Genomic DNA, 25,683 nt, shown 5'->3' with positions numbered 1-25,683 from the left:
TTATGGAATGGTGCCTATGGGCCTCCTAAAGGAGAGGTCACTAGACCACACTTGGAGCTTAGGATCAGTTCCCAGATTGTCACACTGGCCCAGCACATGGTCAAAGACTCATCTCAAAGCCTACCATTACAGAGTTTCAGAATTACATTAGCAAAGACGGAATCCTAAAATCTTCCAAAATTTAAAAAACAAACAAAAAAAAAGTCACAACCTGGAACAGGATCACAGTGACACTAGACTCTCAATAGCAGCACTGGAATTTATGAGGTGACAGATAGCCCTCTGAATGTGACTTCCAACCAAGAATTCCATAGCCACTGACCTCAGCAGCCACTGTGAAAGGAAAACATGTTGAAAGGTGAAAAGTCTCAGAAAACTTAGCTCTCTTTATCCTTACTCAGAAAGCTACTGGATGTTGAAATCTCCCAAAGGAGGAAACCAGTAGGAAATGGGATCTGAGCAGCAGGGTGTCCGACCCAGGAGCAAAGCCAAGGCCATCATCAGACAGGGGCTGCAGAGCAGGCCCAGCAGTCTGGAGTTGAACCCAGGCAGGATGGAACAGGACACAGACCTGGGAAAGAGGCCACCAGGAAAGATAGGCAACCAGTGGCTACCTGACGTTTAGATGTAGTGGGGTGAGATTTATACTTCTGGCACACCACCTTTGGATAAATTAGTGGCATGAACTTTGAAAACAAGGAAAAATGGAGGAGTAGGAATGATAGACAATCTTAAGGTAAACATAGTGTCACAAGAAAGGAAATCATGGTATACCCACAACTAAACTGAGAATAATATTTCTGTGATCTTAAAGATGGAAATTCGGCAAGTGCAAGGACCCAAGTTCAATCCCTGGTACAAAAAAAAAAAAAAAAAAAAAAGATGTAATTTCAGGGCCAGGGATTTAGCTCAGTGGCACTGCGCCTGCCTCTCAAGCACAAGATTCTGAGTTCAATTCCCTGGCAACAACAACAACAAAAAAAAACGATGTAAGTTCAGACATTTAACCTAGTCAGATTGCAGAGTAGTTGGAGAAGATGGTAGGAAGGAAAGTTTGGGGGAATTAAGAAATAAACAATAGCTGAAACTGAAAAATAATGAAAATACATCAACTATATGCTTAGAGACCTGCTTAAGCAGGAATGCCTAAAGGGTTGAAAATGGTTCTCAGCAGTGGCCATTGAGATTGAGAAGCACAAAACAAGATTTTTCTCATAAATCCTGTATGACTATTTAACTTTTTAATTAATTATGTAATATATTGCACATTAAAATGAACACTTAACATGTTAAAATATGTATTAATTCAGTATATATGGAGTGCAGTTTCAAAATGTGCTAGCATTGACACTGAAAACAGCCTTTGGCCTAGCAATTCCACTTACAGAATTTTATTCAGAAAATTAATTGAATGAATTATGATATTAGCCACACAATGAGATATTATGCAGTTACTTAAAATAATAATACCTCTATTAAAAAGTAATGTAAATTTACACTTGAGAAAAATTTCCTCTTCTAGCAAATACTTATTTCCTTTTAAGTACAATGGCTGTCTGTTTAGAATTTTGTATGGTTAGTGTGATTTGTCATTAACTGTCTGCCCCTCCCAATGTATAGGGAGCTCCATGAGACCAGGGATCATGTCTCATTTTGTTCTCTGATTTGTTCTTAGTGTCTTAAACTGCACCAGGTATCTCAGCAGATGTTTGATGAGTGAATGAATGTGTGTAGTCAATGACAAACATCCAAAACGTCAGTATTAGGTACGGCTATCTCTGGTAGGAGAGTTACTGGTCCAACTCTTGGTTAAATCCTGGCTCCACCATGACCCTGGGTTCCTTATCCAAGCCTTGGATGCAATAAGAGACCCTCAGTTGTCCGATCATATGATTCCTTATAAATGCCATTAGAAGCATTTAAGTTTTTAAGTTAAAATGCCTTCAACCATGAGACTACAATCTAATACTGCCTGGGTTTTTTTTTTTTTTTTCCTTCAGTGAACTGCTACAAGATTTGGAAAACTGTGAAAATGACCCAGTGGCCATAGCAGAATGTTTTGTGTCCAAGGTAAGCAGGGTTCATTTTTGAGGGGCCATCCAAGGCAAATAGAGAGTATAGATTGTTTTCATTTTAGAGTTAGAAGGAATAGTTTGTTCCATATTGAAATTAGATAATAAACACTCTGGATTTTTGTTGTTGTTGTTGCTTTCAGTAGCAAAGAAAAAATACATTCTTTCTGGAAAGAGAAAGATACTAACTTTAGTAGTTCTCCTAGAACTTGTACAATAACTGGACAGTGTCACTCACCCTTTCCTAGGAAGAACTTGAAGAAGACAGTTAGAAAAATAAATACATATAACACACCACTGAAGCAGTTATAAAAATTCCTTAGATTCTAACTACTGTATGTAATATATACATGGTACTAGCCTGTACTCTATAATTATCTTTTGAGGGATAAAGAGATGCAGAATTGATTTCCTGTATCTTAAAAAATGCACTCTAATTTTCCTAAATTTTCTGTAAACTGCTCTCATTGGTTAGAAAAATACAAGAAATGAATTTGACTTTTGCTGCTTAATGGCAGTAAGTTCATGCTCTGAACTCGAAAGGAGATACTGCAACATACAGTCCTTGGCTATATTATTTTCTCAACATGCTTCCTGATATAGAGAGAATCCCATCTTAAATTGCTTTGAAAAATTCAGCTCATGTTTGGAAAACCTCTGGCAGAAATTGTTTTGCAGTCAAACTTCATGTGGTTTCTGCATAAAGGTTGGAAATGGACAAAGGTTTAAGTGAAGTTCATGAAGGGGCTTTGGGCCAACCATGAATTAGCACCTCATTTAGAGCTCTGGATTCCAATTTGAATGTAGGATGTTGTTCCAGCCCAACCTGGCCCCAGACTTGTTCCAGGGGGTCACTTCTGATGGCTGCAGAACCCTGCAGATGAGTTTGAACCCAAACATAACGCCCTGGATTTTATTGAAATGAAGTTCCCTGAAAGCAGTCAGTGGGTTTGTCTATAAACTCTCCTGACTTTCTGTGTATGACTCTGTTTGTGAGTGTGTGTGTGTGTGTGTGTGATCACTTGTAAGGTGTTTGTGCACACCAGTTTAGGCACACAAATTCTCACAAGTGACCTGTGTCATAATTGATTCTCCTAAAGAGCAGAAATTTGAAAAATAGAAAGAAAATGGATAAGGGGGAAAAGGTTGGATAGGCCAAGTATATCAAAGAAGATATGTTAAAATAACCACAGCACATAAAAAACATAGAAGCTTTCGGAAACGTTTGGCTTTTACTGGTAACTGTAATCATGAGCTGATTAAAGATGTTCCAGCATACGCTTAGCTCTGGCTTAATTATTCACATAAAAGTTTGTTTATGTGCCTCATTGCCAGCTCCCAAATCTTATTTTTCATTGTAATTTTGCCAAGTTTAATTAGAAGACCGACTTCAGCGCTCCACACGTTCACATAGAGGCCAGGAATCGCGAGGGAGGACTGGGTTCTGGCATAACCTGCTTTTCACTCAGCACCCTGAAATTTAGAAGAGGTTATGTTTTCTGAAACACCACCAGCTGCTCTGTTCAGGGAGGAATGGAAAATTGCTTTAATTGAGAGGTCATTAACAAAAGAGGCAACGCTGGAAGTTGACTTCTGCTTTTATCTGAGTCACTGGGGCTTACAAAAATTCATCTTTGACCTGGCTTATTTTTGTGGTATGTGTAGGTTAAAGAAATTCTTACCAACAAAAGGAGAATACAGAGCTGGGGAATGGCTCCTAATAGTGTGCTCGCCTCACATGTGCAAGGCCCTGAGTTCAATCCCCAGCCCTGCCAAACAACACAACAACAAAAAGCCAAGCATGGTGCCACGTGCCTGTAATCCCAGCAGCCTGGGAAGGTGAACCAGATGGATCACAAGCTTGAGACCAACCTAGTCAGCTTATGGAGACCTGATTTCAAAATTAAAAGGGCAGGGCCGGGGGTGTGGCTCAGCGGGTCTGGCACCTGCCTCACAAGTGCAAGGACCCGAGTTCAAACCCCTGGTACCAAAAAAAAAAAAAAAAAAAAAAAAAAAAAAAAAAAAGTCAGAAAATTAAAAGGGCAAGTTTGTAGCTCAGTGGTAAAGTGATCCCTAGTATCAGAACAAAACAAAAATACAGTTATGTCTTATTTACTGCTCGTGGAAGAATAAGGAGCTAGCAACTGAGGGACAGAAATAAAAGTTCATTACTGGGAAAGCCAAGCAGAGTCCCTTGGACTCTCTCCTTGCTTTTGCGCATCACTTGCACATATATGTACCTCTTTCCCTTGGCCGTGTAGAGAACCATCCAAAGGGTTACTACATGACTCCAGTGGAAACTCTTCTGGTTTATTCTTCCAAATTACACAATTCAGTGGGGTCTCTGCACGTTTCATCGTCTCTGAACTGTTTTAGAATTCTGTCTGTGTCAGACAATTGATAGCAATGCATGTGATTCTTCACCACAGATATGCAAATAAATTCTACTCCACAGAATGACAATTTCTGTACCCACCCAGCCCCACAGGAAAACCAGTTTTGTATCCATTTGTAATTTCATTTCAGTTCCTCGTTAACCTATTGTATTTTTATTTCTCTTTTGATCCAGTTGTAATATCTTTCTGCTCTTCACATTAACAGGTTAAACAAAATATTTGACAGTGTTCATTTAACATTTGCATGAAAATCATGATTCTACCCTTTTAAAGAATTATCCTTTAATGAGCACGTGTTAGTTACTACGTCCCAATATCGGATAATGTGGCCAGCCGCCTGAAAGACTCAGAAGCCATGGAAATAAAAAGATCTTAAGGAACTGGGACTATGTTCACAGCAGAAGGCAGGAACCTCATATCTATTAGCCACGCCTTTACTGTGTTTCAGGCCAGGGTAGCCATGGGCAGATGAGTAGACTTGAGTCCTGCTCACAAATAATTTTTAGTTTAGTAGGAGAGGTGGTGAGTCAGTAGTTCAACAAACACTATGTGCCAAATAAACACAAAGTGGTCTCAACCTGGAGGGGATTCCCAGCTTGGTATGGAGAGAGACACAATGAGCAGATGTCCCCCTCATTTGGTCAGGGCTTCTGGAGAGGTCAGTGCTGGGTGTGGCGGGATCCCAGAGAAGGAGCAGTTAGGCCAGCCGAAGAGCAGAAGGAAGGCTGCACAGAAGAAACAGAGCCAAAATTCGGTCCCAAAGAAGGCACAGTGGCTCTGCAGGGAGAGGATTCCAACAGAGGCCGGCAGAGAGAAGGTACCTGCAAGTCTTCAACAGCTGACTCAGCTTTCACATGCCTTGCACATACCTCCAACATGTTCTTGCAGCAAAATATTTACGTTACCTCCTTCTAGTTTCCTCCCACACTGCACATCCACGAAAGGATCTTGGGAAAGAACCTTTATTTTCATGTTCTTCCTGTTTTCCTTTAGATTCACTGGAACACAGCAAGTGCTGAGTCTTTACTGGACTTAAATGAGTTCAAGTGCATGTGGGCTCCAGGTTTGTAATAACGGACTCAGACAGTTACCGCAGGGCTCAAGAGACAGGCAATGTGATTAGAGAAATACGTTTAAAGGCCTGAGTGCTTCTACTCTTATTATTTTTAAATTAAGGTTGATATCCGTGCGCTTTTTTTTTGCCTATAAAGGTTTCTTTTGTTTCCTTGCAGAGTGAAGAGTTCCACATTTACACACAGTATTGCACAAACTACCCGAGGTACGGATCGGATCACTTTCATGTTGTTTCAAGTCAGTAAACGCAACATGGGGGGTCCTCAGGTGTCATCTGCCCTGCACTGTGCTGAGCACCATGGGGAACCACAAAACCTTCCAAGCGCAGATTGCAGGGGTCCCAGAGATTGATTGATCCCTTTGGAATTTGGGCTCCCAGCAAAGCCAGTGCAAGAAAACACCGTGAAAGATGTTGGGGGAGACCAGGAAGATTACTAGGTGTCCCCAAAGGAGAAGTAAGAGCTCCTCTTGCTTTGGGCTGCTCTCCTCATCTGTTCACCTTTGTCTACGTGTGCCTTGTTTTGGGGATCAGGAAACACGGCTAATGAGTCTGTGTAATCCAGCCTGGCAGAAAATAAGGTTCTGCTTTGCTGCGTACGATTTAGGAACTGTACAAGTTTATAGAGTTTGGGGCAAGGACTCATCACAGAAAGGTGATATGAGGAAAGGGGCCGTCATTTCACAGGGTCACTGGCTCAGTTTTGCCTACACCAGAAGGCAGCGCAAGAGGGCAGTTCAGGGAATAATCTGAACAAAACATCGACCAGTAGGTATCCAAGTTAATGGGCCACACACATGTAGGCATTTATTTATTTTTGACAAAAAGTCCAAAATGCAGAACCACCCATCCCAGAGCCTGGCGGTTGTGAGGTTCTCAGCAAGTGCTCACGCACTGCCAGCCCTGCCCATCTCCATTTGATGGGTGAAGCAGCTGAGGCTATGATAACCACAGATCCAGGAGGGCCACCTAGCTGGTGAGTGGCCCAGCCAGTTTTTGAACCAAGGTTTCTCTACCCATGGGCCTTGCGTTAATAGGTCCCTGTGAAAGCCTGTCATTCCCCCATGTCTTGGTAAGTCCCTTTTTTCTCATGCATTTGCAAGCCTAGAGTCATCTTAGGGAGCAGCCAGGAAGGAGAGCTGGGAAGATTTTACACACTCTGTGGCCAGCTTGGCGAGACAAGTCCCTCAAGAAACAGTGGGTAGGGGGATTCGCGTGGAAGAGAGGCCAGCAGGCTGATCCCCCAAATTGCTGAGGGAAAGAAGAAAGGGGCCAGGACACCCCCTTGCTCAGGAGCAGCCCCCAAAGCCAGTGTGTATTAAAGGGCCCATGAAGCTAGAGGCCCAGATTTACTTATGATAAATACTTTCCATAGCAGAATTTTACTTCTGCTCTAAATATCGGTGAGGACTTTGTGCCATGATGATTTATGTAGTTGGTAGCCAGCCATACTTTTCCCACCTTAAAAAAAAAAAAAAAAAAAAGAACAAAATCCCACAGGTAACACGAGGTTTGTCACCTGTCCTTATTTGTAGACACACATCATTTACAGTTTCACTTAAGCAATCTTCTCGCCTACATTTATTTCCACCTCCATGCTGATATCAGGAAGTCACAGGATGCTCCAACTAAATCCCATGGTCATGAAGCCCCACACCAGCTTGTGCCACTCCCTTTCAGGAGAAAACCCACTCAGAATCTGAAGAATCCACAAAATTCTGGACCCAGTGATCAGAATCTGAGTGGAGACAGGGGCTTATTGGGCGATTATTCATTATAAACCTAGTGTTTGACAAAATAGCTTCTTTATAAGAAACTTCCCAAATTACAGATTCAGATTTTGTGACTAAGAAAAGAAAGTGCAAAATCAAGGCAGCCCTTTTATACACCATTCTGCTTCAGAGTCCAGAGAAGGGCAGAGAACACATGTAAGAGTCTGTCACACACTCCGAGTTCAGGGAAAGAAGACCTGCAGGAACCTATAGGAAAGTGGCCCTCGCCTGCAGACAGTTTATATCCTTCTGAGGATCAGAACTCAGTTAAATTCTGTCATGAAATAGTATGTTGGGAAGAATAAGTACAGTAAGTATAAATTAATATAGCCCTGTGTAGCAGAAGCTACAGATGCAGGAGGTAGGAGTGATAAGCCCCATGGAGGACTGTTAAGGGTCCATGGCAGGAGAAAGGGCTCTTTATTTTGAGTCTTACTTTTGAAGAAACCTGTGTTAACAGAGAGACACTTACTTGCAAGGTGTTTGATTTTTGTGAAGGTTTGTGTGTGTTTCGGGGGGGGGGTACTTTGTTTTTGTTTGTTTTTGCAGTAGTGGGGATGAGCTTTACTCCGAAAGCCTTTACACTGGGCTATATCCCAATTCATCTTTTACTGTTTACTTTGAAACAGGATCTCACTAAGTCACTAAGTCTGAGCTCAAACTTTCAATCCTCCTTCCTCAGCTTAACCAGAGTGCTCAGTAAAGACGTTGAGTTCTGACTCAATTGTGTGGCCTTTGTAGTCATAGAGAAATATTCTCCTGTCCGCTTGTCTCTAATCAGTTTACTCTGCAGCCTGAGTTTCCCTTTCCCCGTCTTCATAAGCCAAGAACACTGGGTGTTGCAGCCCATCTGACAACGTCTCTTTCCCTGTGGAGCCAGGCTGGTGATAGTAAATGTGACCACACAGCCTGACAAGTGTTCTCTTTCTTCAGGCCAGTCACACCCCACCACGGGGTGATCTCACTGTGAAGAGGTGCGAGCCCCTCCCTCGTCCCCAGGGAGTGGCACGCCAGCCAGGGCCTTGTCCTCAGATAGCCGGTCCTGTGCCTGAGATTTTTGGGAACCTGAACTCATCAGGCTCTGAGTTACAGAGCAGGTTCTAATCCTCCAGCAACAGCTCAAGCGCCAAATGCCATGGGGCTACTGGACAGCCAGGCCTGACTCCAGAGAAAACCTAGAAAAGTTCCAATAATGGAGAGTTTTGAAATCTCATCTCCAGGGAGAAATCAATCAGTGTGAACAGATATTTGTGAAAACAGGCAGGCATTTAACTTCTTAAGGAGTCTCATTTTGATCTATCTGATTTTTTTCAATTAATCCTGAAAACATAACAATGACTTGGAGAAAAAAGGGAATGAAGTTATTTCCACATGCTTCCTTCATTTTTCCATCCTGCAGTATTGGTGATTGAACCTAAGGCCACCACACTGAACTACAAAACCAGAATTTATTTATTTATTTATTTATATGAGACAAATTCTAAGTTTCCCAGGTAAGGCTTGGACTTATGATCCTCCTGCCTCAGCCTACCAGAATGCTGGGAACACAGGTGTGCACCACCACACCCAACTCCACTGCTTTGTTCTGAGACCACAAGATTTTAATTTGCAGGTGTGTGTGACTGCCCAAGCCTATTAGTTTACTATATGTATAAGACTCAGCCATTTCCTCAAGAGGTTCTGGTGTTCTGCTTTTACCTTTGAGAGAGATGGCCTGGCAACAGAATTCTGACACATTTTCTAATGTCCCGCAGTAAGACACACTCTAAGGATTGAGACTATTTGGACTGAGGGGAAGCACTTGGAGGTAGAACGTTCAAAGACTGTAGGAGGGAAGTTCACTCCGGGAGGAGTTCTCTGAGGAGGCCCCCATGCCAGGTGTGCATTTTGTACATTATACAAAGGTGGCTACTGGAGGCAGTAACCAATGCACTGCAGGAGGCTGGATCTACTGGCAAGAAGGAACGCCTTTTCCTTGACACAAAAATGCCTACTTCTGGGTATGGTGTCACACACCTGTGATCCTAGCCCTTGGGAGGCAGAAGCAGGAGGATCATCCTGAGTTTGAGTCCAACCTGGGCTACATAGTGAGTTGAATCTCATAGCAAGACCCAGTCTTAAAAATCAAAACAGATGCCTATTCCTTACAATCTGACCTATGGCTGCAGACCTGTGTACCATGAGCATTGCATAAAGATGCCCAGATGGCGTGCAACTGGGGGCTAGAATACTACTCCGATCCCTTCTGCTAAGCCATGTGCCCTGGCCTGGAGCTCTTAGAAGGCAGAAATGTGCTGCTTAGAAGCTAGTACAGCGCCTTCTTTACCCACCCAGAGTGATGTCTTTGTGAGTGAACGCACCCCAAAGAATCCTAGTCTGGCTCTAGCTCTGTGGCTACCCTACCTGTATCTAGGCATTTACACTGACCCTGGCCTTAACAACTCAAACACCCTGTGAAACATTACACTGAGACCAAAAGCATTTGCTCCTCGTGCAGGTCAGTGGCTGTACTCACCGAGTGCATGAGGAACAAGGTACTGGCCAAGTTCTTCCGGGAACGTCAGGAAACGCTGAAACACTCGCTGCCCCTGGGATCCTACCTCCTGAAGCCTGTTCAGCGGATCCTCAAGTATCATCTCCTCTTGCATGTGAGCCTCTGCCTGCACCCAGGCACTGTCAAGGGGATGGGGTTTTCCTGTGTGGATCTGAAGTGTGGGGGAAAACATCGGGAAAGTCTGCAGACATATGGCAACACTTTCCACTCTCATAGTTTACAGCTGACTAATCTGCTTTGAGGAATTAGGGATATTTATACTCTAGGCCTGCAGCCCCATTGACCACGGCCAAGTCCAGAGATTAATTTTAGCTCGGACAGTGATAGGGCTTAGGACTGCCTCAAGCTGACAGTGGCGGTTTCAGGCAGGGAGCTATCATCCAAATGGAAAACAGATTTTTGTTTTTTTCCTGTTTTATTTCTGTGAGCTCCAACTCAGTAGGCAGTGGGGAGGAAAAGCTATTTGTCATAGATTGACTTGTGTGTGGGAGCAAAGAGAAGGGCTGAGAAGGAGAGGACAGAAGGGTAGTTTGATAAACGGTCCCTGAGCCGGGCGCAGTCCCACTTCTGGGATCTTCCTCTTGGTGTATTTTCCATTCCTTTTATACAACCCAAGGAGGCTTTAGAAAATGGAACTCTCAAATTCTCTGTTCAAATTCTCCCTCTAAGGGATCTGAGGAAAAACGGAACAAGTTTTACTGGTGGTCATTTGCATTGTGTAAATAGGATTTGCTGACCTTTGCAGCAGGGGAAGGCAGTAGAGCAATGTGGCTGGTCTGCCAGCCCCTAAATCCTACACGTTGCCCACACTCCCTGTGGCTCGTAGCCACTCAGGAAAAATCAGCTAGTGTTTGTGTGTTTCTGTTCTGTTTTGTTTGTCCCAGGAATCGAATCCAGAGCCTTCCCACTGAGCTACATCCTCAGCAGTGTTTTAAATATTTTCATTTTGAGACAGGGTCGTGCAAGTCGCTGAGTTGCCCAGGTGAGGCTCAGACTTTCAGTCCTCCTGCCTCAGCTTCCCTGGGTGTTAAGATTACAGGCTGCGTCACCACACCCAGCTTGTAGTTTGCCATTTTTATACTGCATTGAAAATCTTTTCTTAAACAGATTTTAATCTCTCTCTCTCTCAACATGCCTGGTATCTCTTTTTAAATTGGTCCAGGTTTCTAACTTGGATAGTCATTTTCAGATTTGCTTGGCAATTCTGAGCCATTTCAAAAAATTTTTAAGTCCAACTTTGCCAGAAATATCTTAGCTTTGTCTGCTTTCCTGGGAGGCTCATCTTTGAAGGATCATACAACTTCTTACACCACATCAGAGCTGTTTACTTTAATGTTTAAATTGATCCTATGACCTTTTTGATTTATTGGGCTAAATTTGCTGAATCATTATCCAAATGATTCCTAAATAATACCTACCCTAGATCAAATCTCTACTGAACTCTGTTAAAATGACATCTAAGACCTATGTTAAAAGTTTTCTGTCTTGTAATAGTGAGAACTATAGTCTCTAGAGCTACTTTATATTGGCTCAAAATTATAAGCTCTAAGATCAACTGCCATAGCCATTATAATTAAACATCTCTGCAAGGCTTACTGTTATGTTTTATCCTCTGTCCTGGAATCCTAACTGACTTTTATTATTCCTAGCCCTGTTTTTTGTTTCCATTTTACCATTTTTTGGAAGGTCTTCCTAGTGAGTAATCTCAAAATCATAAGAAATCATGATAGTACACAAAAAAATAAGCTAAAATATAAGAAAATAGTCGTAGAGGTGCCGTTTGTTTTATAATTGACTATGGTTAACAAAAAGTGGAAAGTAGGTTGTTTTTGTTTTTGTTTTTGTTTTAAGGAAATAGAAAATCACCTTGACAAGGACACAGATGGTTACGACGTGGTGCTCGATGCCATAGACACAATGCAGCGCGTGGCCTGGCACATCAACGACATGAAACGGAAGCACGAGCATGCGGTGCGGCTGCAGGTGAGCCCGGGGGTCTGGCAGGGCTGTGCCACTGTCCGAAGAGGCTATTCAGGCTGCCCATGTGTTTCCCTTCCTTCGTGGTCCTCATCATGGCTCTCCCAGAAGAAAGGTCGGGACACCCATAGCACTGATCACTGTTTAGAGTGGCCGTTATGACAGCATTACTTTGTAACTATTAAGCTAATTGTTTTATAGCTTAAACCTTTGATGACCCGGCTAAAAACTGGAGTCTCCCAAGGTCTTATCTCCTGTTAATTATAAATTAGTAATTCTTGTTGAAAATAGCTTTCCCTAAAGACCATTGAAGCCTCTGTTCCCTCTTACTAGTTCATGCGCAATGCTGAAATGGTGTATATGGCCACAGGGTCAGGAACTCAGAGAGGGGAGCAAAGGCTGAGGTAGCCCCTTTGCAGTTTTACTTGAGATGTGACTCCCACGCACATCACTTTAGTTTTCTCACCTTTGCCGGGTGTGGTGGTGCATGCCTGTAATCCCAGCACTCGGGAGGCTAAGGCAGGATGATCGCTGTGAGTTCGAGACCAGCCTGGGCTACACAGTGAGTTCCAGGTCAGTCTCAACTACATAGTGAGACCCTGTCTCAAAAAGCCAAAAAAGAAAAAAAAAATAGTTTTCTCACCTTTAAAATGAGACAGCTAATGAAAGAGTTACGGAGGTCCCATCTAGTATCAATACTGTGAGCCCTAAATCTTTAGGAAAAAAAATTGGGTGTTGGTGGGGGCACCAGGGTTTGAATTCAGGACCTTGCACTTGCACGGCAAGCATGGCACCATTAAGCTAACTCCCTGGCCCCTCAGGAAATTTTGATAGATGTTATACCAATTATCACGTCCTGAGTGCTTCAAACTGTTCCATAAATGGCCAATAAATAATAAAGAAATAACATCGCTGGCCATTAGAGAAATACAAATAAAAACAACACTGAGATTCTATCTTACTGTACAAAGAATGGCTATCATCAAGAAATCAAATTATACAGGACCAGGGATTTAGCTCACAGCTTCCACCGCCTGCTCTACAAGCACAAGGTCTCAAGTTCAATCCCAGTACCCCCCAAAAGAACAAGAAAAAAGAGACCAAATAATACAGATGGTAGTATGGCTGCAGGGGAAAAGGAACCTTTGTGTATTATTGGTGAGAATGTAAACTGGTACAACCACTGTGGAAATCAGTGTGGAGATTCCTCAAAAAACTGAAACTAGAAATTCCATTTGACCCAGCTAATCTCCCTTCTAGGTATCTTTCCAAAAGAGTTAAAAGATGTCATATTACAGTGATACATGCATACCTGTGTTTACAACAGCATAATTCATAATAGTTTAATCTTAGAAGTGGCCTATATGTCCATCAACAGATTAAGAAAATGTGGTATTTATACACAATGGACAACTACTCTGCCATAAAGAAAGTTAAACCTGAGTCATTTGTAGGAAAATAGATACACCTTGATTTCCTAATATTAAGTGAAATAAATCAGACACACAAGCTTAAATATGGCATATAGGTGAAACCCAAAATGTAAATAAAGAGCAAAAAATGAAAGATAGATAAGAGGAAGAAGGGAGATAGATCTTTCCTAAATGGGAGGAGGTCCACACTGGGCAGGAGGAAAGGGAAAGAATATGAAAAGGGAATTCAGAGGTGCACATAGGCCGTCTCCACATAAGCAATGTAAACATTATGTACTGCAAATCCGTACTAATAAAAAAATATTTAAAAATAAAAAGTTCACATGGGCCCAGAAACCAGTTCAGAGCCCCTCAGCATCCCCAGAGAGAGACACACAAGCCCAGGGTGACTCCACACTGTGCAGGTAACCACACCTCACTCAGAAAGAAAGAGGCATCATTTGGCTCTTAAATCAAAACAGACACTAGGTTTCTCCTACAGGAGCCAAAGCATGGTGTGAAGCCCCTGACTATCAAAAACCAGAGGAAGACAGTCTCGTCTTCCAGGCCAGGTCTGTGTTTTGCACCAGTAATAAAATGTTGACTGCTCAGCCCTCCAATGCTCCACAGGCATCGTGTCAGACATCATTGCATAGCCAGACACGCTAAACAGCTGGGTCAGACCCTGTGACCCTGCATGGCATTCTGAAGACACCACTAAGTCAGACTGTGGCTCAAGCTTATCTCTGTGTCTACTTTTTTTTTGGTACCGGGGATCAAACTCGGGATCTTGCCCTTGTGAAACAGGTGGCAGAACCACTGCTAAATCTTCAAATCAGTGTCTATTTTCTTTTTAAACCAAACTTCTTTATTGCCAAAACAAACAAACAAACAAACAAAAAGACCGCCTTCGGTTCACAATATAGCCACAAATTTTTTTTAATTGAATTTATTGGTACACTCTAGGTAGACAGTACAATTACATTCATTACTGGGATCTTGTACCTTTACATGCCAGGCGGTGTCTATTTTCAACCAGTGAAATTTTTTATTATCTTGGGGCTCCTTTATTGTATGGTTCTTGTGAGTATTTTCATTTTTCAAAATAATAAAATCAGCTTCCATAAAAAATACTGACGTATGTTATTGATACACAGTAATTACTATCCCAAAGAAATGAGATCGTGTACCAATTTATATTTATCAAATTCCATCAGAAGCACAAAGACATAGTGACAGACAAATGCTCATTTCCTTTGCCTAAACAAACAAATGAATTTAAAATCAGGAAAGACCAGGGATGTAGCTCAGTGGTTCCGCCACCTGCCTCAAAAGCACAAGGACCCAAGTCTGCTCCCCAGTCCCAAAATAAATAAATAAATAAAATCAGGAAACTCACCTGTAATCCCTACACTCAGGGACTGAGACAAGAGGACCACCACAACTTCCGGGCCAGCCTAGGTTACACAGTGACTTCAAGCCCAGGCTGAGCTACATAGGGAGAACGTACCTCAAAAACAAACAAATTTAAAAAAACCCAAAATAAATCAATAAATCTACCCAGAAACCTCTGAGAAACGTGTTGTATGATTTACAAATTTAAAAAAAACCCAAAATAAATCAATAAATCTACCCAGAAACCTCTGAGAAACGTGTTGTATGATTTTGCATGAATTTTAGTTTTGAATGACTTAAATATGGTGCAGACTTTAGTTTCTGGAAGAAAGCTTTCAAGTCAACTGCTCTGTCTCAAACCACCAGTGAAGAAGGAATGAGGAGGCACTGGGCAATCAATGTCTCCCCCAGAAGGTCCCATGCTGGTGGCCCAGTTACCCAGCTTTTGAAAGTTGTAACTCCTGCGGCCAGCCACAGCACAGCCATTATTAAGGAATGGAAATAAATAATTGGCAACTCAGCTGCTAACAGTTTGACTCATGACACCACTCGTGCACACAGATTTATAGCCTAGACTGAAGTCACCACTCCTGAGGCCCAGGAGAGGAGCACCAGGTCCTGGGTCCTTGCTCCTCGCCTCCTGTTTGACTTGCAGACCTTCCCTTTCTCAGGAGATACAGAGCTTGCTCACTAACTGGAAGGGGCCAGACCTGACCAGCTACGGGGAACTGGTGCTGGAAGGGACTTTCCGGCTGCAGCGGGCCAAGAATGAGCGCACACTCTTCCTCCTGGACAAGCTGCTGCTCATCACGAAGAAGAGGGATGACACGTTCACGTACAAAGCTCACATCCTGGTAGGTGGCGAGGCTGGGGGTCACTTGTTTCAGCTCCCCCGGGCTTCCCTCACTCCTGTGCTCCCCGTCCAGTGTGGCAACCTCATGCTCGTGGAGGTGATACCCAAGGAGCCACTCAGCTTCAGTGTCTTCCACTACAAGAACCCCAAGGTGCAGCACACAGTTCAGGTAAGAGGGACCTGGTGGAGAGGGTACTGAGGCCACTCGCGTCTCCCAGCTCTCCAAGGCTGCGGGGGTACAGTTGCTCAGCGTTTGACTGCCCCAATCTGCCTCCTAGGCTAAATCCCAGCAGGACAAACGCCTCTGGGTTTTGCACCTGAAGAGGCTGATCCTGGAGAACCACGCAGCCAAGATTCCAGCCAAGGTAGGAGCAGGAGAAGGGTGAGGGGTTGGCACGGATGCTCAGAGGTAGCAGGGTGAGCCTTCAGAACAGCATTTGAGAGGTCCGATACATGGGAATCAGTTACACCTGCCTTTTATACCAAAGATGCTCACGTGTGGTAGGCTCTGTGGGGTGTTTGTGCTGTTACTATTTCTCCTTTGGGGATTAAAAAAGAAAATAAAGGAAAAGACGGTAAAGAAGCTTCTAGAAACTAGTAGAAGCCTGGTGTAACAGCACACACCTGTAATCCCAGCACTCAAGAGGCTGAGGCAGGAGGATCATGACTTCCAAGCCAACCTCAGCTACGTAGAAGGACTTGACTCAAAAAAAAAAAAAAAAAAAAAAAAGGCGAGAAAATAAGAGTATGGGAAATGAGCAGAGGGGCACCAAGAACCTGCCAGGCAGGATGCTGTGTGGGGACAGAGCCAGGCCTGACCATGAAGGAATTTATGAGCCAGGCAGCCGCCACCGTGAACCGTGAACCCTGAACTGTTTGCTCAACGTAGTGAAGTCAGCAGTGCTCTAAGTCAGGTATGCGGGAGGACAAAGAGTTCAGTTGAATGTGGGAGGGAGGAAAATGCCTTTTACTTGATTCTTAAAGGTTGAGGACTGTTTTATGGGGCGGGGGGCTGAGAGAAGAAAAAAAGGAAGCGTGAGAGAGGAGTCTGCGAAGGCAGGCAGAGGGGCGCTGGGCGGTGCTGGGGTCGCAGCCCCAAGCGAGTCTGCTGGTGCGAGAAGAGCGAAGGGCGCTCCGAGGAGCCTCAGCAACAGAAGGAACAGCTGCAAGACGTCGCCGCAGAGACAGAGGGAACAGGCTTTCTCCCAGGCACAAGAGTCAGAGCGGCACCCGGAGCGTGGGGCCGGGACTTCGCAGAGAGGCTGAGAGCAGCGAGCAGCGGGGTGGAACCGGTTTGATGGGGGTTGAGGAGCCTGGGCGGGGCGGGGCCTCTCAGGTGGAAATTCAGGTTCTGGGAGCCGACGATCGGGGAGACAGTAATGGAAGAAGCCCTGCGGTCTGACAGTGTGGCCCACAAGAATGTGAAAAAGGAAAGAAAGACCCCGGGGTGCCCTGACAAGGGATGTGCGGGAGGAGGGGCACCGGGAGAGCAGCCGAAGAGAGGGGCCCAGGAGGTGTTGAGAAGCCCCGAGGAGAAGGGCCAGTGTCAAGGCGGGGAAGAGCCTTGCGGGAGAGATTTAAACAGAAGCAGAGAGGGATTGCAGGGCGTTGGAGAGCAAGAGGAAAATGAAGACCAAGCTGGTGCAGACTTTTTTTTTTTTCTTTTCACAAAATTCAGAAAAGAAAAATGATGGTAGTTTGGGAAGAGGCCAGAGCAAAGCAAGATTTTCTGTCTTGGTTTAAAAAAAAAAAGGCATTGTTGGTTAAGTGAGCTGCTGGGAGGAGAAGGAAGCCGAGGCCCTAAGAGGGAGGAGAGCTGTGTGTTGGAATGAGACCTGGCAAAAGGAGGCAGCAGGGCCAGCGCTCGGTGTAGGAGGGAGTCTCGGAAAGGGTTGGACATCTTCCCGGTGGGGAGAGAAGGGAAAGGAACATGGAAGGGGTAGGGGAAGCAAGAAGAGCTGGAGTTGCTGGTGGCCTTGGTGAAGTCATCTGCAGGGTTGAAGCAGGGACGAGGTGAGCTCCTGGGGGAAGTGGGAAGGTTCAGAACCACTGCAGAAGGAAATGGGGTCGTCACTGGCTGTAACAAGTCCTTCACGAGAAGCACCAGAGACCCAGCTGAAGCCGGCCCCCTCCTGTGAACTGTGGCCATTTCGGAATGTGCTCAGCAGCTATGATTGAGAGACAGTGGTATACACAGTTTCTTCCAGGCTGGGGATGGCAGGGCTGGGAGGGGAAGGTCCCCAGGGTGAAGGAGGGAGGGTGCTACAGACAGCTACAGTGACAGAGAGATTTCCAAGTCAGTGGAGAGGAGGCAACTGGGGAAACAGGCAAGACAGCATGGAGCAAGAGGTGATTAGAGAGAAATTGGCCAAGGGACCCAGTGAGGGGGTGGGGATTGGCCTTGTAGATGATGGGGTGCTTCGTGGTGCTGCCGGGAGGAGGGAGGTGGAGTGGAAACAGGTCATAATCAGGACAGTAGGACTGGGTGGAAAGACAGGAGGACTGAGGCCCAGCGAGGGAGCTTGTCCTGCCTCTATTTTGAAAAGCAGTGCTCAGGAGCTGCCCACAGTGGTTAGGAACTCAGGAAATGAGTGTGCCGAGGTGTGTGCCCGGTGGAAGCAGGTGTGACTGCAAGCACGCTCCTGCAGGAGGTCACTGCATTTCTTCACTGTTTGTCATGGGTGCACTGGGCTGGGGCCCCTGGATGCCCTTCTGGGCAAGGGCGGAGCGCCTCAGATATGCGCACCTATTGTTTACGAGTCTGCTGGGAAAATCAAAACTGCTCAAAGAGGCTCTGAGAGGCAATTACAGACCATGACATACCTGGGCTTTCTCCCACACCAGGTGTGTGTTGCTGGTGGCTTCCCCTTTATGTGTTGCAACAGTTCATGCAGCTCAATCGAATTACACTTTTCACCCAAGTTGCTGACCCATTGAGAATCTAAAAACAGATTTTGAAGTTACAGTATATGCACTATGCTAAGGACTTCATGTTTTTATTTCATCCTCAGAAACACATTTTATGGATTGTTGCTCTTCCCGTTTTAGAGAAAAACAGAGGACTCAGAGGTATAAAGTAAATTACCCAAGTGTAACTAGGACATAGTGAACCCAGATTCAAACCCAGCTCTGTCTAACTTCAGAGAGCTCCTTGATTATTTTGTTCCCACTTATTTTAATATTCTTTATCCACTGTTATAATAATTTCCTATCTTACTTAAGCAAAATTAATTCCAGTGAGCTTTTTATATATCCTTAACAGGAAAATTTCTAAAATTGTTAAACTTTTCAAGATGTATTTATTCTTATGAAGTCAAAGAAATGCATAATAGGACATTTTAAACATTAATGATGTCAACACAGCTGTTTTCCCCCTCACCAGCTCGTCCCTGCTTCAGATTCTCAATCCTGTGACATTCCTTGGCTGCCATCTAGTGGAATGAATGGGAATGGTACTTTTTAGATCAAATGTCAAGATTTAGGAAAAAGATTATAGGATTATAGATACCAGGGAATTTCTTGAAGCCAGCACATTTCCACATATGTGGCTTAAAAAAAAAACTGAATTCTTATCCAAATTAACTAAGAATGAGGTAAACGTAAGTACTTTTGAAGTTTATATGTTAACTTGGTTTTAGAAACGTGCTTCCCGGAAATTGAGCTATCATTTGTGTTTGAAATTAATTCCAATAGTAACCTCAAATTCTGAATGTATAATAGAAATATCAGTGTAAAATCTAAGTATTTGTTTTTTTTAACTAAGGTAACTCTGGGGGCCTACACAAACACACACACACACACACACACACACACACACACACACACACATGCACTTTTTAAAATTGAATATGGTTGCCACTCAGCCTAAAATATATTGTTATATTGCAGACTGCAGCAAAGTAGCAGTGAAGTTATTTTTAGCATAGTGTTAGTAAGTTAAGTGTAATTACTACTGCCCTTAACAACTAAAAGTGACATCTTCTTTGAATTATCAGGCAAAATGATTGGGTAGGATAACCAGCGTACCTTTTTATAACCCCATAAATATAAATAACAGATGGAAATGATTAGAACAACCAAAATATGCCCCAAGCATTGGGCCTTCCAAGAGGAAGGCTGGGGTGGGGAGAGCAGTGTGTACAGGAGCAGCACTGGGTGCCCAAGAAGGCAGGGGCAGCCACAGGGAGCGCCTATCTTGTGATCCTAGTGGCAGCTCTGAACAGCAGGGCCTTTTACCTCATCTTAGAGTTGGGGGGGAGGTGACAGTGCCACTGACTCCATGCCAGAGCTGGGATCACAGATTGCACCCCTTGGAACCCTGGCACCTACACTGTGGCTCTTACTACCCCTCTGGGAGATGCCGGGGCACCCAAAGAGATGGGAGGTACAGGGGCCATGGCGAACAGGGTGAGTTAGCCTACAAGAGCCACATGGCTGATGAATGTGGTCACACTGTACACCTAAAATGTACCAATAAACCTAATGGGAAAAAAAGAATAAAAATGTTTTAAATCTCCAAGTGGGGGGAATAAAAAAAAAGAACCGCATGGCACTAGGGAGGAGGAGAGCAGTGGTGCCAACTTCCAGCAGCTGTTTGCCAACTCACTTGCAGTACCGTCTGTGGGTTCCACATCTTCAGATTCAGCCAGTCTCAGGTTGGAAATATGAGGAGGAAGGCACTGAGTCTGCCTCCACTGAACACAGATATTTTTCTTGTTGTTATTCCCTGCTACATACCATTTATATTCTGTGAGGTATTCTAAACAGTCTAGAAGTGAGTTAGTGTGTGAGTTATATGCAAATACTGCGTCACTTTTATACAGGGATTTGAGCATCAGTGGGTTTTGGTGTCCTTGGCAAGGAGCAGGGATGGTTCTGAAACCATACCTCCATAAATACAGAGGGACGACTGTGGTTCTGAGGCCCCCAAGTAATACAGAGGGTTGGCAGTGTAGACTCCAGGCTCCATGCTTTGAGCTTTCAGTTGAGTAGACAATGGTTGAGTAGTAGGAATCTACACTTCTTAAAAAGCTTTCCATGAATCCTGATGAGCAGCAGGGCTTGGACCAGCCTCTCTCCCCATCTCTCTCTTTTTGCAGGGGTCAGTCTTAGCTCTGCCATACCAGTTGGATAACATCCACCACCCCCGTGAAGGCACACATATGTTTGGATCCCCTGAATTATGTACTAATGCCTAAAAGAAATAGTGGGCTTTTAGAAGCTTATAAAGGTCCATTTAGTTGGGGGTAAGATCTGTGTCAGGACTGGTAGTTTAAAAAAGAAAAATAGTAATTTCAATTATAGCTACGCTTTCTCTCTTTCAGGCCAAGCAAGCAATACTTGAAATGGACGCCATGCGTAAGTTTTGTTTCCCTTCTGTGACTTGAACTGTGACTGCCTACTTATACCGTATCTGCCACATTTTCTATCTTAAAATCTATGAAATGTCAGTTGTAAGAAAACGAAAGCTCTCTATTCACTGTTTTATCAAACAGAGCAGAAATTAGAATCCCTACAAACGCTACACCGGTTTGCTTCTACACTGATTCTCCTGGTTTATCTGTGAGTCACTTTATGGCTGGCCACATGTCTAGGTTTCTGCAGCACCGAGCAATGTCAGACGCACCTCCAAAGTCAGCTCTGCCTCCCACCTCCTCCGCCACTGAAAAGCAAGGCTCCAGAATGTGTTTCTCTTTCAGCCTAGCCCCTAAATATCGGTGTTATCTGCAAGAATCCTCATAATCCCCATCTGCAAGAATCGTGACCAGATCTGCTGGAAACTTGTGTTTAAAACACTCCAGCCAGACATGGTGTCACATGCCTGTATGTCAGCACTCTGGGATTTTAGGCCAGCATGGGCAACATTTCCAGTTTAAACTGTTCAAAATACCTTACTTTTAAGGAATCTTTTCTCAAGTATAAACATTGATTTCTTACTCTCCAGCCTGCCATGTGTTAATCCCCCAGGAGAAAAAAGAAACATCAGGGAGTTTGAAATGAGAGTGCTGTCCCGCCACTGTAGCTGTGGCGCCAGGTTCCCATCCAGCAAATATGAGAAACTGTGATCCCTGTGAGAGGGCGAGTCTGTGTTCCCCCAATCCCCACATTTCATACCATGGAAATAGCCTGAAGATTTTTTAAGAGCTGTCTGAAGAGGTTTGGCCACAAATGGGCAGATTACATTGGGAAGAAGGAGAGAGGGAGATAGATTTAGAGAAGTCAGCTGCTGTGGGGACCAGCTCCACTCACAGAATGACCTGCTTATTGCCAGGATCTGAGCAAGCGCTAGAGATGGATAAGATGGTCCAAGTGCCCCAAATTGTTCCATACATCTGTCACGCCCAGGCTGAGTCCAGAGCAGCCCTGCGGGAGGAAGTGACCTTCTGGGAGTTTAGACATGGCTCAGCCATGGTGCCGTCACTCGGTAATTTACCTGACACAGAACGGTGTGGTCTTGGGGTCTGAACTCAAGTGTCCCTTGAAGCACCTGGGCCATACCTTGAGCGTGTTTATGGCTGGGTCCTCAGCCCTGAAGGCCCTGAGCCTTTGGGTGCAGATGATCATAAGACATGCCCCGTACCTTCGCATCTGATCAGAATGCCCTAATCCAAAATCTGTGTGCAGCTTAGGTGCAGTAGAAAGATGAACTCAGTGAAATTGAACACAGTTTTCTTTTCTGGTAAGAGTCTAAAGCTTTCATCAAATGCTTAAAGGGATAGCGTCTAGGAACATATTAAGAGCGACTGCTGAAGGACACCTGCCACAGGGACATAAAGGGAACTGTCTTTCTAGGAGGTAGCTGATGAATGACAGCTCCTTCTGCTAAAGATGGAAACAGAAGGCCATGGTATAGAGGAAGAAGAGGAAAGAGACAGAGGCAGATCGAGGGCCCAGGACCTTACCCACATACTCCTGGAATCCCCGCATACATGGGAAGTTTTGAGATACAGTTACACCAATTATGGTGGTGGTGGAATATATCCATGTCTGGTGCGAAAGAGCAAATCCATTGAAATCTAAAACAAGCTCTAGCCATTTTCCCAGAAGCCCTCACTCTGCCCTGCTGTGTCACCTTTGCAGACCATCCAGGCTTCTGTTACAGCCCTGAGGGCGAGACCAAAGCATTCTGCGGCTCAAAAGAAGGTTCTGCGCCCCATCGGCTGAGAAGAAAGTCTGGTAAATGGCATATTGTGATGACAGTGTAATATTAATGGGCACTGGAAGTGAGAGTCCCTCTCAGGAGGACAGAAAGACTTTTTCTGTCTGGTTTTAGAGCTTACTGTTGATCTGAGTACATCTGAGGCTGCTTTGAAACAAAACTCTCCACCCTTTGTTTTAAACTCCTTTTCCACTTAACTCTCTCTTTTCCATTTAATTCTCTTTCCCATGAATAGAGAGCATATACGTCTACTAATTTTGCTTTCTCCAGCATCTTACCATTGGCATGTAGTTAGGCAAACCCTGTTTGTTATTGCTAATGCATGTCATGTCCTATGAATGGCACACACACAGAATTATGAATGCCTAAATCAGCATGCACATTTGCTAAATCAGACCTTATGAAGCATTGCCCTATCCTTGGATCTTGATTCCATTTGAATCAGTATTTATTGAGCATCTACTTTATGCCTTTCTGTGGACAAGAATACAGGAATAAATAATGTATGTGGTTCCTGTTTGCAGAGGGTTCACTGTAGGAGACAGAAAATAAGAATAAGTATCAGTTTGTGTGATGGAGCTGTGGCAGAGGTAGGATGGAAGGAAGAGTGGGGATGGAAAAAGACAGACAGACAATATATGTATATGTACATATAGATATATAGATGTGAAGCCTTCATAGCCTTCATGATATGAAGGACCAGTTATCCACTTATCCAGTGTTCTTCTAGTGGAATTTGGGGCCAAGAGGCCAAGGAGACAGAATTATAATGCTGAGGCCCTGACACTTGCACAGCACAACTAAGGACAGGCATCACCTACGGCCAGCCATGTACACCGGCTGCACCTGGAGGAGCCAGATTGGACAGGGGTGGATATAGTAGAAGGAGGTGAGCTGGAGATGTTGAGACAGGAGTTGGACCTTGAATATCTTAGCAGGCCAGGCAGAGGGTTTGAACATGGCAAGCCACAAAGGATTGGAAGCCATGAACTGTGAGAACAGTTGCCTTTTAGGAAAAGAACTCTGACTGTATGAGGAGAATGAGGTGGGCAGGGAGACCTGGGGAGGCTGCCCCACTAGTCTAAGGGAGAGGCAATGCAGGCTTGGATTCAAAGACTGGCTATAGGGGTGGAGCACTATGGGGAGCCCCCAAAACCATAATGGATTAAAGCAGGAAAATTTCACAACGATGTCCTGGTTACTACCTTGGGACAGAAAGGTCAGTGATAACCCAGTAGGAAATACAGATGAAGGAGCAGGTTTAGGAAGAGGACAGTGAAATGTGGTTGAATGTGTAGAGTTCGTTGAGTCGGAAGCTTGGGACAAGCATCAGGCATAGTTATGTAAAATTGAAAGTTACCAGCTGATAGGTAAGGAGGTCGCTTTATTAGTTGATAGGCTTAAGGAATAGCATTTTGCCTTTGTGTTAGGTGACTTCCAGTTCCTTAACATTTATCCAGTCCTTCTGACAGAGTGAGTTTCTTGTTCCTAAATATTTCTGAGCAATGGGAATTTAAGTAAATTTGGTAAGAAATTTCTAGAGCTCATGTAATTTAATATAAACTAGTAATTTATAAGGAAAAAACTTTTATTTGGTTCTGCAAATGATGCTGGCTTTCTTTTCCTCCCAGAACCTTCCTCAAGATCACATAAAGTTTTGAAGACAAGTGGTAAGTTCCTAAATATCTTTTCATTTTTCATTCTTATTCATTCCAAGCTAAACCATACACACATACAAAAAGAATATCAGATGAATTACAGCTTTACAGGCTCAGTGATTCAATTACAGAAAGATGAACAATAAGCACAATTGTCTCATTTTAAAATGTGACAAATGGGGAAAAAATGTGGCAAATGACATAAATTATGTGCAATGTGTATCTGTCAGGCATAAAAGATTGATGCCACTATTATGTAAAGAAATTCAAAAGAGGAGATAAAAGACCCATTAATGTACATATACATATATATGCACACACGTATACACACACATAGACATACAGATACACACATATACAGACAAGTGTATTTGGGCAGTTTCAGAGAAGAAACAAAGTACCAAAAATTTTAAATGGTCATTCATGTTTATAATTTTTAAAAGCATCTATTTATGTAACATAAATGGATGGGGAAAGCTATGAGCTTGGCCAAAGACACCGAAAAACAGACACTACCGAACTGCTGTGGGAGGGTAAGTTTGTAAAGCTGAACCTGTCAGGAATAAAATTCAGTGCCAGCATTTAAATTGGCGATGGCATTGCCCTTGACCTAGCAGTATAGAAGTACTCACCCAATGCACACGCAGGTAGATCTGTAGATGTGTGATCTCTGCAGCATTTGTAATAGAGCACTGTATAAATTGTCCATCTAGCGACAAGCAATTCAATAAATTGTGGCATGTCCATACACATAAAGAAATACTCTACAGTCTTAAACAGAATGAAGTAGATTTCTATCTACTAACAAGAGTGTCCATAAATATTTAGCCAAAAATGCAGTGTTGCCTGTTGGAAGCTGATTTAAATAACAACCGCTGTGCATCAGAGGGATCCAGAAAGAGGAACGTCAGACTACCTGTGGTTACCCTTAGGGAGGGGGATGTATGGGAGGATAAGGGTTTTATTTTATTCCATAATAAAATAGCTTTTAAAGACAAGGCACACACAATCAGGACATCTGTAAATAGTCCTCGCAGTTCTACCTGCACTATTCTTTAGCCCGTGGTCAAGGAGTTCCTGTTGATATGGCTGTAACCATCAGTTAAAACCAATAAAATGTCTAAAAATCCACAGAAGCATTCTCTTCTCCTCGTGTGAGTTTTGTGGCTTATGGCATGAGCATTTTTCTTTCAGGTAGTCCATATCTTTGTTTGGAAGCTTTGGAAACTTTGTAACATAGAGTAGATCATTGGTCTCGGGGCACTTGAGTCTCAGATGATGTACTGCAGCTTACTATAGCCAAAGATACACAACTGAGATAGTGGAGAGGAATTGTTGAAGATTAGGTCAAAAGGGCCCAGAG

At 43.9% G+C, this 25,683-nt stretch overlaps 1 protein-coding gene across 2 annotated transcripts in view; it reads left to right on the top strand.

The window, feature by feature from the left end:
- The window catches only part of Plekhg1 (pleckstrin homology and RhoGEF domain containing G1), a 162,449-nt gene that overhangs the window by 121,790 nt on the left and 14,976 nt on the right, over window positions 1-25,683 (top strand). For both annotated transcript variants that reach the window (XM_010628840.3, XM_010628842.3), the window contains 10 exons: window positions 2,001-2,070; window positions 5,701-5,747; window positions 9,810-9,960; window positions 11,718-11,849; window positions 15,322-15,504; window positions 15,577-15,672; window positions 15,782-15,868; window positions 20,828-20,861; window positions 22,584-22,679; window positions 24,294-24,332. In XM_010628840.3, the coding sequence (XP_010627142.1) occupies window positions 2,001-2,070; window positions 5,701-5,747; window positions 9,810-9,960; window positions 11,718-11,849; window positions 15,322-15,504; window positions 15,577-15,672; window positions 15,782-15,868; window positions 20,828-20,861; window positions 22,584-22,679; window positions 24,294-24,332 (935 nt within the window). The remainder of the gene's footprint in view (window positions 1-2,000; window positions 2,071-5,700; window positions 5,748-9,809; window positions 9,961-11,717; window positions 11,850-15,321; window positions 15,505-15,576; window positions 15,673-15,781; window positions 15,869-20,827; window positions 20,862-22,583; window positions 22,680-24,293; window positions 24,333-25,683) is intronic.

This window comes from Fukomys damarensis, unplaced genomic scaffold, assembly GCF_012274545.1.
Source record: "Fukomys damarensis isolate Sample0158 unplaced genomic scaffold, DMR_v1.0_HiC HiC_scaffold_14, whole genome shotgun sequence".
In the NCBI taxonomy this organism is placed as follows: domain Eukaryota; kingdom Metazoa; phylum Chordata; class Mammalia; order Rodentia; family Bathyergidae; genus Fukomys; species Fukomys damarensis.
The sequence above is the reverse complement of the archived record's forward strand: the minus strand, read 5'-3'. Positions and strand labels throughout refer to the sequence as shown.